Source organism: Clarias gariepinus, chromosome 16 (genome assembly GCF_024256425.1).
Source record: "Clarias gariepinus isolate MV-2021 ecotype Netherlands chromosome 16, CGAR_prim_01v2, whole genome shotgun sequence".
NCBI classification, from domain to species: Eukaryota; Metazoa; Chordata; class Actinopteri; order Siluriformes; family Clariidae; genus Clarias; species Clarias gariepinus.
Window position 1 is genome coordinate 27,112,112 of NC_071115.1, and position 13,025 is coordinate 27,125,136.

General features: G+C 36.8%; 2 gene segments (V, D, J or C); both read left to right on the top strand.

Annotated features, from left to right (window-relative positions):
• Nucleotides 1-617: 617 nt before the first annotated feature.
• LOC128544283 (Ig heavy chain V region 5A-like) lies at nucleotides 618-4,097 on the top strand. The segment is given in 2 exon segments: nucleotides 618-666; nucleotides 3,781-4,097. Coding segments are annotated over 2 exon segments (366 nt in total).
• A 5,184-nt stretch (nucleotides 4,098-9,281) lies between these two features.
• Nucleotides 9,282-11,971, top strand: LOC128544284 (immunoglobulin heavy variable 4-38-2-like). The segment is given in 3 exon segments: nucleotides 9,282-9,363; nucleotides 11,326-11,663; nucleotides 11,960-11,971. Coding segments are annotated over 3 exon segments (432 nt in total).
• Nucleotides 11,972-13,025: the final 1,054 nt, after the last annotated feature.

Consider the following 13,025-nt stretch of genomic DNA (forward strand, 5'->3'; position numbering starts at 1 on the left):
ATAGGATTTTTCACAGGCTGGTAACAATAACATCTATCTCACCGTAGTGCCATATGGCACAGAATTACACTACCCTACCATACCCTATACTACACAACATGAGACTACAAAACATGAAACAACAGCCCCAACCTATTATATACCTTAATAATCATTTTCATCTTTCACTTTTGCAGCTCATTTTGCCTTATTAGGAGCACTACTACTATTATAAGTCCTAGTTTTTCAGTATATAACCATATCTTTTTTGTTGAAGTTATATTGTTTGTGTGTGTGTGTGTTTATACTTCATAAAGTAAATTATCTGCACTTACCTTTTTTACAATTACCAAGTATTTACTTTTGAATCTTACCATCATCACCAGATATGTAAATACAAGCATCTGTGCTGGATATCACTATGTTCATGTAATGCAATAGTCTCTCTTAAACCTAACAAACAGAAAGACCCCATTACAAACAACACACATCATGTTCTCTACATCTCTACTGCTCCTGCTGGCAGCTGTTTTCTGTGAGTGTTTTATCAAATTCATTCATTTACTACAATAATAATGAATGTGCAGAATACTGAACTGTATATTGTGTGAGATCACAGTGTGTTTTCTACTATAGATATGCGTGGTGATGAAGTGACTCAGCCTGCTGCCATGACAGTCCAGCCAGGTCAGAGTCTCTCCATCCCCTGAAAGTTTCCATATTCAGTTACAAGCTACAGTATTCTACAGCTTGAATCCAACAACCTGCAGGAAAAGCTCTGGAGTGGATTGGTATTAGCTACAGTATACTGGTGGGAGTACAGATTACAGCGACCAACTGAAAAATAAGTTCAGCATCTCCAGAGACACTTCTACTAACACAATAACAATTTGAGGACAGAATCTGCATTTTTGAGACATTCTCTCAACGCAGCTAATAAACCATCCTCTAATAAACATTTTATTCAGTGGAATGAAGTTTTAATAGTCAGTTTGTTTCATTTTAAATGTGCAAAGCTCATGATATATCATTTATGTGACTTGATGGTTTTGCTGCAATGCTGCTCCCTCTTCAATCAGCTCCAATAATCATAGTTTGGATGTGCTTGCATCCTTCAGCCCCTTAACATTATACTGTTTTTTTTTTTTTTTTGTATTGGTGTTTTTTTTTTTTTTTTTTAAATAAAGCGTTTTTGTATAATTACCATTGCCCACTGACATATCAACCCCCCCCCAAAAAAAAAAAAAAATAAATAAATAAATAATAATAATTAATTATAATAATAATAAACACTAGGGGTCCTCTGTTGGCCACAGGGGCTCTGGGCAGCTGTTAAGTTCACATATGCCTTGGGTCAGCTTGATATCAGGAGTCCTGCACATTATTTCATTAATTCATTTATAAGTCTCTGTGTAAAATATGAGAACATACATTATTAGAGCAAGTGTCTCTGTGTAACTCTTACAGCTGCAATACTGTCAGAGTCACTGTTATACTGTAGAAATGCAACTTAACCGACATAATGTTTCCTTTGATGGCACTATTAAATTATTTGTTGTCCTGAGGTGAATATACAGTTAATTAATCAAGGTTGTTGAATCTGAGCTGTATAAAGTGGATGTTATCAGTAATGGAAACTCCACACACTCAGCTCAGTACAAAACACACATGAGCAGGAAGAGAAACAAAGTTGTAAATGTTTTTTACACCTATAGAGGGCAGTAGGTTACTTCTATTGAAGTAAAACTCATTAAACTTGTTTTTAAAGAAAACACTTTCTAAAGTGGAAACAGATCAACAGTTCTTTAAAGGTCCTACACATCCCATTTTTCATTAAATGTTAATATGATCTTTAGGGTCCTAATGAAAAGTTTGTATTATACGTTAATTTAAAATTCAAAAGGATTGTGTAAAAAAAACACTAATTTTACCTGGTAAAAACTAGCTCTGTTCTCAGCAACCTGTTTCAGTACATGCTAATTTAAATGCTCATGACCTCTGCTGAGCCCCCCCCCACCCCCCCAGTTCTGTGGGGCGTGTCTTCACAACACACGTGGGGTATAGCCACACAGTTCTTTGTGGGTAATGCAGTCCAAACTGGAAAACGCTGAAATATAGAGCCTGAGCCTGTTTTCTTCAGTCGTTTTTGGTTTGATTTAAATACGGAACCTAGTAAGTTTGTAATATCGCCTGACAACGCAGAAATTAAAAGAATGGACATGCATGGACTCGATTTGTCTTTCTCATCACTGCATGGGCATGAATTAACGGGCTGTTACGCTGCCGCGAGCAACAACAACAAAAGCGGAGAAACTTACCGAGAGAGATACGGACGCGATGTGTTTACTGATGTGTTTACATGACTTCTTAATCTTCGACAGACATCGTTATAAGCCATCTAACGTAACAAAGGTAAGCATAATATAGTTTTCCGACTACGTACACAGTTTGCAACTAGACAATCACCTTAATGCATTGTTTATTATAAACGGGCGATTAGGGATTATATAGAGACGGATGTACATAGAGAAGAAGCCATAACCATGTTCTATTAGAGTGTAAGTTAACTTACACTCCGCATTCATCGTGATTATTAGAAAAGGCGATCTGCAAAGAGTAATAGAAAAATAAATTACTCACCGAGCCTGGTGAAGATGAAGCAGGAACACGAAGCTTTAGTACAGATCCATTTTTTAGGAGCTGCTTCCTAGTAAAACCTGCTTTATATTGACCCGCGTTTATAAAGCAGTCTGGTGAAAAATGATTATCGCAAACATGAACGCATTTAGGTAAATCGGCGGGGACGTTAGCTTCAAAAACTAAATTCAGCCACTGCGTCCTCAGTGGCTCAGATACCTAACCCTAGGTAGGTACCCTTCGTCACTAACCCTAGCTAGTGAATGACGATTGCTGCGTTTGCTATTACACCCAACAACTGTACACAACACTCGCTTAGGCGTCATTTTGCTCCAGCGGCGAAAAAAAAAAATGGCCGACAGCTTCTTCTCACTCGGGGCGGGTCTTTGGTAAAACACCAGTGTCAATCAACTAGTGTAGAAGCGGCCTCTTGCGGTGTGGCATCACATCGACAGTCATTTGCGATTGGCCTGATTTCAGAAGGGGCATGTTATTGTAATAAATGAAAAGAAAACCACTGGGCGGCTCTTTATCATCGTAGAGTGGTTGTGTACGCACTCTCCTAACACACAGTTCAGTCCAAACAGCTTAAAAAAGCGCATGTAGGCCTGTATGACCCCTTTAAGAACATGGAGCAGAAGCATCCTTTAAATAAAAACAGCAATATGAAAATGATGCAAAGACAGTTTTGATGCATTTCTGTTTTCTAAATGATCCACTATTCCGTGGCTAAAATCGAAAAGATCCAATTATTTTTACATCATCCTAAAGTTGGATGTGAACATAACCTGAAGCTCTTGTGTATCTGCATGTGTTCACCTAATATAATATTACAACACCTGTTTGTCCATGAGATTAACCATTAACAAATGTTCTCAATCCTCTTATTTATTAAACTATAAACTAAAACATGAATCCACAACCCATTAAATTTCCACTCAGATAAGGAGTGTCTCTATGCAAATGTCCTTCCCTGTTATATATTTAAGCAATGAAGAGCAAGAGCTTTTACTCATTTTGCTTCAACACACACAATGATCTCTACATCCCTACTGCTGCTGCTGCTGGCAGCCGTACACTGTAAGTGTTTTACGTTTGATTATATATAAAATATGGGTTTTGTAACTTTTTGCTTACATCATTACAATATATTTTCTTTAACAGGTGTTCACAGTGTTGAGCTGACCCAGCCTGCATCCTCAGTAGTAACCCCTGGTCAGTCACTGACTCTGACCTGTAAATTGTCTGGATATTCAGTAACTGATGGCTACGATACAGCCTGGATACGACAACCTGCAGGAAAAACTCTGGAGTGGATTGGAAATATATATGGTGGTAGTGGTAGCACTTACTACAGTGAGAAACTGAAAAGCAGGTTTCAGATTTCCAGAGACACGTCCAGCAACACAGTAATATTAACAGGACAGAACATGCAGACTGAAGACACAGCTGTGTATTACTGCGCTCGTAGACCACAGTGAGACAGATCAACAACATCCCTGTACAAAAACCCCTGGTACAGAAACCTCAGTGCAGTGAAACACTGTACAGTCTCAATATGGTCACTGGCACTGTTATATCTTTGTGTACTTTATTAAAATCTTCCCCAAATCTTCGAACACCATTTCCAGCCAAGCACAAAATAAAAAGAGTGAACTACTTTGTCAAAACTCTTGCAAAATTAAACACAGACCCAATCCCATGTTTTCTCTTTCTTCTACCAAAACCATACGTATCAGCTATCATATGCTCTTGCTATGCATATGATCTCTAACAGAACATCAACTAAACACTGATGCGATTAATTTAATCACTACCATCAAAGGTATTCATGCATGTTTTGGCTTCATGAGGCCATTTTACATTTTTCTGTAATGTTTCCTGTTTATAGTTTTGGTAAAGTGTATGGCTTTGTCTCAAAATAGCATTTACAGTATTACATAATTTATATTAGAAATAGTTTTCCTCCGGGTACTCCGGTTTCCTCCCACAGTCCAACGATATGCAGGTTAGGCTAATTAGCGTTCCCAAAATTGCCCGTAGTGTGTGAATGGGTGTGTGAGTGTGTGTGTATGTGTGTGTACCCTGCAATGGATTGGCACCCTGTCCAGGGTGTACCCTGCCTCGTGCCTTAAGCCCCTTGGGATAGGCTCCAGGTCCCCGCGACCCTGAATACAGAATAAAGCAGTATAGATGATGAGTGAGTGAGTGAGTGAGTGAGTGATATTAGAAATAGTAACAAATATGTAATTATTAATTGTCATTGAAAAGTGACAACGTGGAATGTGACTGTGATTAACAGCTGAAAAGCTTCACTTAACTCAGCTTCTCTGTATTATTTAGGGAAATCCTTTAATATTATTACTGTGTTTTTGTAGAGATGAAGTGCTTCTCATGAGTCCTCCTTCAGCATGTTCACTTCAGCTTCACTGCTGTGGCTGGCTCTCGCCCCATGTGAGTCTTTGGGTTTAAGCTTTATTAGCTCATCTAATCCTTTAACAGGTTAACATATAAACATTTTATTTCACTCTTTTTACAGACATGTACTGTGCTACTGAGTTCATCAAGCCAGAATCAGTGGTTATAAAGCCAGGAGAGACTGTAAAGTAGTAAAAAGAGACTTTTTAACCATCACCTGTAGAGTGTCTGGAGCTTCTATCACTGATAGCAACAGCCACTATGGAACAGCTTGGATTAAAGCTTTACAATGGATTAACATCAGTTATTATGATAGGAATATTAAAAAGAAAGATTCACTTAAAAACAAGTTTGTTGTATATTAAGACACTTCCAGTACCAGTGTAACCTTACGAGGAAATAACATGCAGACAGAAGACACAGCTGTGTATTACTGCACTCATTATCTATATTGACACATGACAATGACAAACGAGGCCTCGTCTTTGCCGGGGTCACGTGACTGATTTGTTTGGCGCTTCAGCTGTTTTAAATAAACACTTGTTCCCGTGGAGTCTCACTACTAAAATCTGCACACTGTGCACCCCGAGTAAGAGGGACACTTGTACACTGAGAAAGACTTCCCTTATTGGGAAGCATTTTTAAATAATAAAATAAGTAGTTATAGTACTATTTTTGGAGGGTGGGTGTGTATTTTAGTCTTTGCTTATTTTTCATTTAAAGGTTCAGATATGGTAGTTATGGGCACAAAACTAACTATTTAAAAAAATAATTAATGAATTAACTAATATGGTTGCAGTAAGGCAATAGTGTGTGTGTGTGTGTGTGTGCAGGTAAACATGTTAAAACGAACGCTATATTACTTGCAGCTACACGCAATGTTCGCGTCTGTTTGTTACACATTTGTCCACTAGATGGCAGTACAATGAGCTCTTAAATGAAGCTTCATGAAATTAATCTTTTGGTAAAACTTTTGGTTGGAAAGCCTCGACACATAAATGAGACTTTATCTCACCATCACTAAGTATGAGCTGCTGATTAAATCAGTCAGTGATGATTTGGAAAGGGATTATAGACAAGATAAAAGAATAATAAATAATAGGTAGATAAAATCTGAGATAGCATTTTGCTAGTAAGTTATTTTCCACTTCGCACAAATGGTCAAATTTGCTAAAACAATTGACTTGCACTTTATATGTTTATATTTGTGTTACAGTAAATTTTATATATTTATTAGCACAACGATTGGATAAAAGTTAGTTTATTCTACTTTAGTTTTCTGAGAATTTTACTTTTTCTACTTAACCAAAATCTAAAAAAGTATTGAGAGACTTTATGAAATCTAAAATTTTTGCTAAAATGTTTAAAATATTTTACAATTTACTCAGTAAAAGGTGGTTATTATTTAAATACAGAACTGAGTTGTGATGGCGATGATGTTTTGTTGTGTCAGTATAAATTATAAGAATCATCATGCCCATGTGTAATTTGGAAATTAAATTCTTACCACAGATCTTGAGTGGCAGATGTCCCTTCCAATCAGCGATAAGAATTTCATCCGCAAACCATATGTATTTTTCCGGTTTTCCTGAATTGTCGTTGTCTTTTCTGATTTGTTATTTTGTTGTCGGTTTTGTTGTTTTGTTTTGTACTTCTTGGCCACTGTAAAAACATCCTGTTTTACCTAAGACATGAAAACATAACAGCCATGATGTGTTTAATATATTTTCTTGAAAGTAAAATGGGCAAAAACATTCTAGTACAGGGGATCACACTGGTTTTACAAATCATTTTTAATAATTTCCACACCAACAAAAAATACCTGGTTTTGGACAATACAGTGAAGAATATACATTTTTGGTGAGCTAAGTATAATTTTATAACATAATGTATAAAATATCTCCTTATAGTCATCTTAGTTCAGATAGTTTATGTGTGAAGTTATGTGTGAAGATTAGTTTTAAACATATTTTATCAAAGTTTAAATGCTATGCATAGCTTCTGCTATTTCTAACAAATTGTTAAATGAAGAACCATGTGCCATGTTGAAATGATGTGATTACACACGTCTTTCACAATTAATTTGATTGAAGGCTGTTTTAAGCTTAAAATGCAACAACATATTGTTTCATGTAAACTACATTTAACTATACGTTTAACCATCATGTTGTTTTCATCTTTGAATGAGCCGCACCTGGCAGCGTGTTTACATAAAGGGTCTTCATATCTCACCACTTCGTGTGATTATTACAGTACGTAGCACCGGTAAAGGTATCAGGGCCAAGACAAAGACCAAAAAAAGACAAACAGACCAAGCTTAAAAGACGGAGGCAAAGCCCCAGCCTCTGACTGTCTAAAACGCCGGTAAGAGAGAGAGTGAGAGCGGCACGCATCAGTTTAGCATGCGCGCTCAGTTTAAGTTAAAGTGCACAAACTTCCTCTCCACTGAAATAAATCCTCGGTAATGGCGAACACCTCGAGAGAATATAGTTTTTGTTTTATTTTTCAGAGCCCTATCCATTCTCGCATCGACGGCGGAGCTCCCCACTAAACATTGGACGTCGGATAAACGTGTAGACCATGTCTATATTGGGTCCGTCGGTCCATGACCAATTCTGGACATCTATTCGACGTCCAAACTAGGTTCACTATTTGGACATCCAACCATGACCCAACTTGGACATCATTTTGACGTTCAACATTTGACCTAATCTGGCTTATTTTTTTGGACATCATTTGGACGTCTATTGCAGTGGCAGTAAATGTGTTTTACAAAATAGAGCCTATCACCTTCTGATTATACATACGAATACAGATTATTTATAAACAAACAAGATTTATTATCTGTATGACTATTTAATTATTTGGGAGACCATATTTATACCAATTTTTTACATTTTCCTGTTTCCCTAACAGTTTTAATTTTATTTAAAAAAGCCTATAATCAAGTTCTTTAAATTTTTATTTTATAACGTATTGTGACGTAGGCGGGGCGGCGGCTGACGACCATCATGTATTGCGGGAGGGTTTCTGTTTGTTCACCATGTTGGGGAAGTTTGTTTGGGCTAGTGGCTTCGGCCAGGGTTGTGTGTTAGGGTGTGTGTGATCTGTTGAATGTGCCCTGGTTCATACTTAGGCTGAATTAGGTGTAGGTCCTGGATGAATGTGTTGCTCATGCTGTACAGTGCTGTGTGTAAATAAAGTACACCCAGCCATTAGCATTGGGCAGCAAGCAAGCTCACTCGTTCTCCAAGATCCTTCCAGCGGTAAAATGCTGTAGTATTAAAAAAAAAAAAAAAAATATATATATATATATATATATATATATATATATATAAAGTTATGTAAATTATATTTTATATATAAAAACATCATGGTAGCCTAGCCTATCCACCTTATTCCTATCTTACAAAAGATGGAAATTGGATGTCCAAAAATGACATGAAAAAGATGTCACTACAACGTCACATTGCGTAGATCAGGGGAGACGTGTTGGTCATCATCAGCAGGCACTGGTTCATCATCACTGACCTGCTGCACCTGCAGCTTACACTGATGAGTGGTTTATCATACACTGCATCACGATGATACCCCCTGTGAAATGTTCATGGTATCTCAGAAACAATGAGGCCAATTTGTCTTTTCCTCATGTGTCTAGGTGAAATTCCACCCATACAAGTGTGACAAATATGCAAAGAAAAAAAAAAACAGGAAGGGACAAATACATTTTCATGGCACTGCACATGTAGTCAGATTGTTCCACTGGGATGAAACTGTGGCATGTAGAGTTACTGTATAGCACTTTTAAAATAATACTAACTTTATACTGATATAAATAAATGTTAATAAGGAATGCTTTTAAAGTTTCTTGTGACTCAATAAGAGACAATGCACAGCATGTTTTCTAATAGCCTGTAAATGATACATTTTGTCAGTATTGTCTTGCATCTTTTGAAATAAACTAATAGAAAAAAAAATCACAATACTGCCAAAATGTCTCATTTTGCTGTCAAACTGTTTATAAGGAGGTCTGTGAGACTGGTGTTACTGGACACTGAAAATATTGTCTTTATACATAGTTTTATATGTTGTTTATCTTATTGTTCGTTCCTTTGTTTCTTTGTTTTACAAATATGACCTGAACCATGTTCAGTGATACTAATCTTTACGTTTTTGTATTGTGTTATATTTTTATACTAGTAAGTAGTTTTGAAAATTAATGAGTCGTGTTTCAGAACCAATAGATCATGACCCGAGATCAGCGGTCCACCCGGAAAACTCCCGGTGCTCCAGATGGCCAGTCCGCCACTGCCATCTCCAAACGGGAAGGTCTTCTCGTGCCTGTCATAAGCACTCTCGCCACCTCCTATTTTATTGACCCTCTATAAAGCCCTGCGTCAGAGCTCTTATAATCAGTAAAACATTCCGTGGTGCGGCTCTCCATACCGCACCATGTAACAGAAATCAGCTATAAAAGTTTAATAATCGGTATCCGCTTACAGCCAGGTCAGAGTCTCTCTATCCCCTGTAAGGTTTCATATTCAGTTACAAGCTATAGTACAGCTTGGATCCAACAACCAGCAGGAAAAGCTCTGGAGTGGGTTGGTATTATCTATACTGGTGGAAGAACAGATTACAGCGACCAACTGAAAAATAAGTTCAGCATCTCCAGAGACACTTCTACTAACACAATAACAATTTGAGGACAGAATCTGCAAGCTGAAGACCCAGCTGTGTATTACTGCGCAAGATACTCACAGTTGAACAGAAAATTGGTTTTCTCTTACAACAATCTTGAGGCATTTTTGAGACATTCCCTTAATGCAGCTAATAAACCATCTTAGTCAAACTTTTACATTGTATTCAGTGGAATGAAGGTTAAATAGTCAGTTTGTTTCTTTTTAAATGTGCAAAGCACATGATTAATAATTTTATGTGACTTCTATTATGGTTTTGCTGCAATGCTGCTCCCTCTTTAATCAGCTCCAATAATCACAATCACAGTCCGAATGTGCTTACATCCTTCAGCCCATTAACATAAAACTGTTTTTTTTTTAATTGCATTGTTTCTCTTTTTTTTATATAGCGTTTTTGTATAATTACCATTGCCCATTGACAGATCCACAAAATAAATAAATAAATAAATAATCACTGCTACTTTTAGGGGTCTTTTGTTGGCCACGGGGGCTCTGGGCAGCCGTTTAGTTCACTTATGCCTTGGGCTCTGATATCAGGAGTCCTGAACATTATTTTATTCATTTATTTAGAGAGCCCAGTATATAAGTCTCTGTGTAAAATATAAGAACATATTAGAGCAAGTGCCTCTCTGTAACTCTTACAGCTGCAACTACTGTCAGAGTCACTGTTGTACTGTAGAAATACAACTTAACCGACATAATGTTTCCTTTAATGACACTATTAAATTTGTTGTCCTGAGGTGAATATACAGTTAATTCATCAAGGTTGTTGAATCTGAGCTGTATAAAGTGGATGTTATAAGTAATAGAAACTCCACACACTCAGCTCAGTACAAAACACACGTCAGCGGGAAGAGAAACAAAGTTGTAAATGTTTTTTAGACCTATAGAGGGCAGTAGGTTACTTCTATTGAAGTAAAACTCATTAAACTTGTTTTTAAAGGAAACACTTTTGAAAGTGGGAACAGATCAACAGTTCTTTAAGAACATTAAGCAGAAGCATCCTTTAAATAAAAACAGCAATATCAAATGAAACATTTCTGTTTAGAACAGTTAACCATGACAGTTGGTACCAAACCTCTGAGCGAATATGAACCTATGGTGAATAAAAAATGATGCAAAGACAATTTTCTGTTTTCTAAATGACCCACTATTCCGTGGCTAAAATCGTAAAGATCAAATCCTAGAACCATCCTAAAGTTCGATGTGAACATAACCTGAAGCTCTTGATGTGTATCTGCATGTGTTCACCTCATATAATATTACAACACCTGTTTGTCCATGAGATTAACCATTAACAAATGTTCTCAATCCTCTTATTTATTAAACTATAAACTAAAACATGAATCCACAACCCATCAAATTTCTGCTCACATAAGGAGTGTCTCTATGCAAATGTCCTTCCCTGTTATATATTTAAGCAATGAAGAGCAAGAGCTTTTACTCATTTTGCTTCAACACACACAATGATCTCTACATCCCTACTGCTGCTGCTTTTGGCAGCCGTACACTGTAAGTGTTTTACATTTGATTATATATAAAATATGGGTTTTGTAACTTTTTGCTTACATCATTACAATATTTTCTTTAACAGGTGTTCACTGTGTTGAGCTGACCCAGCCTGCATCCTCAGTAGTAACCCCTGGTCAGTCACTGACTCTGACCTGTAAATTGTCTGGATATTCAGTTACTGATAGCTACTATACAGGCTGGATACGACAACCTGCAGGAAAAACTCTGGAGTGGATCGGACAGATATGGGGTGGTAGTGGTAGCACTTACTACAGTGAGAAACTGAAAAGCAGGTTTCAGATTTCCAGAGACACGTCCAGCAACACAATAACATTAAGAGGACAGAACATGCAGACTGAAGACACAGCTGTGTATTACTGCGCTCGGGAACCCACAGTGAGACAGATCAACAACATCCCTGTACAAAAACACCCAGTACAGAAACCTCAGTGCAGTGAAACACTGTACAGTCTCAATATGGTCACTGGCACTGTTATATCTTTGTGTACTTTATTAAAGTTTTTTTTCCCAAATCTTCGAACACCATTTCCAGCCAAGCACAAAATATAAAGAGCGAACTACTTTGTCAAAACTCTTGCAAAATTAAACACAGCACTCAATCCCATGATCTCTCTTCCCTCTAAAAACTGATTCCTTCTACCAAAACCATACGTACAGCTATCATATGCTCTTGCTATGCATATGATCTCTAACAGAACATCAACTAAACACTGATGCGATTAATTTAAACCACTACCATCAAAGGTCATCATGCATGTTTTGGCTTCATGAGGCCGTATACATTTTTCTGTAATGTTTCCTGTTTATAGTTTTGGTGAAGTGTACAGCTTTGTCTTAAAATAGCATTTACTGTACTACGTAATTTATTATAAATTTTACAAAATCATTTAATGATTTTTTGTTAAATAAGAAAAATTTATCACATCATTTATATTAGAAATAGTAACAAATTATTAATTGGCATTGAAAAGTGACAACGTGGGATGTGACTGTGATTAACAGCTGAAAAGCTTCACTCAACTCAGCTTCTCTGTATTATTCATGGAAATCTTCTGCTTTAATATTATCACTGTGTTTATCTAAAGACAAAGTGCTTCTCATTAGTCCTCCTTTAGCACAAACATTTTCACTTCAGCTCCACTGCTGCTGCTGGCTCTCTCCCCCTGTAAGTGTTTGGGTTTAAGCTTCATTAGTTCATCTGATCCTTTAACAGTTCAACATATAAACATTTTTCTTTTACTTTTTTCACAGACATTTACTGTGCTACTGAGCTCATCAAGCCAGAATCAGTGGTTATAAAGCCAGGAAAGACTTTAACCATCACCTGTAGAGAGTCTGGAGCTTCTATTACTGATAGCAGCAGCCACTTTGGAACAGCTTGGATTCGACAAAAAATAAAGCTTTACAATGGATCAACATCAGTTATTATTTTAGGGATATTGAGAAGAAAGATTCACTTAAAAATAAGTTTGTTGTATATTAAGACACTTCCAGTACCAGTGTGACCTTATGAGAAAATAACATGCAGACTGAATCAAATTTAAATTCAAATTTTATTTGTCACATACACAGTCATACACAGTACGATATGCAGTGAAATGCTTATGCTTAAATGAAGACACAGCTGTGTATTACTGCGCTCATTATCTATACTGACACAACAAACTGCAGCGCTGCACAAAAACACCATCTTCATCACCACTCAGTCCTGTTTTTAAATTCAATTTTACTGAATAACTAATCTGAACATTACATTCTCTT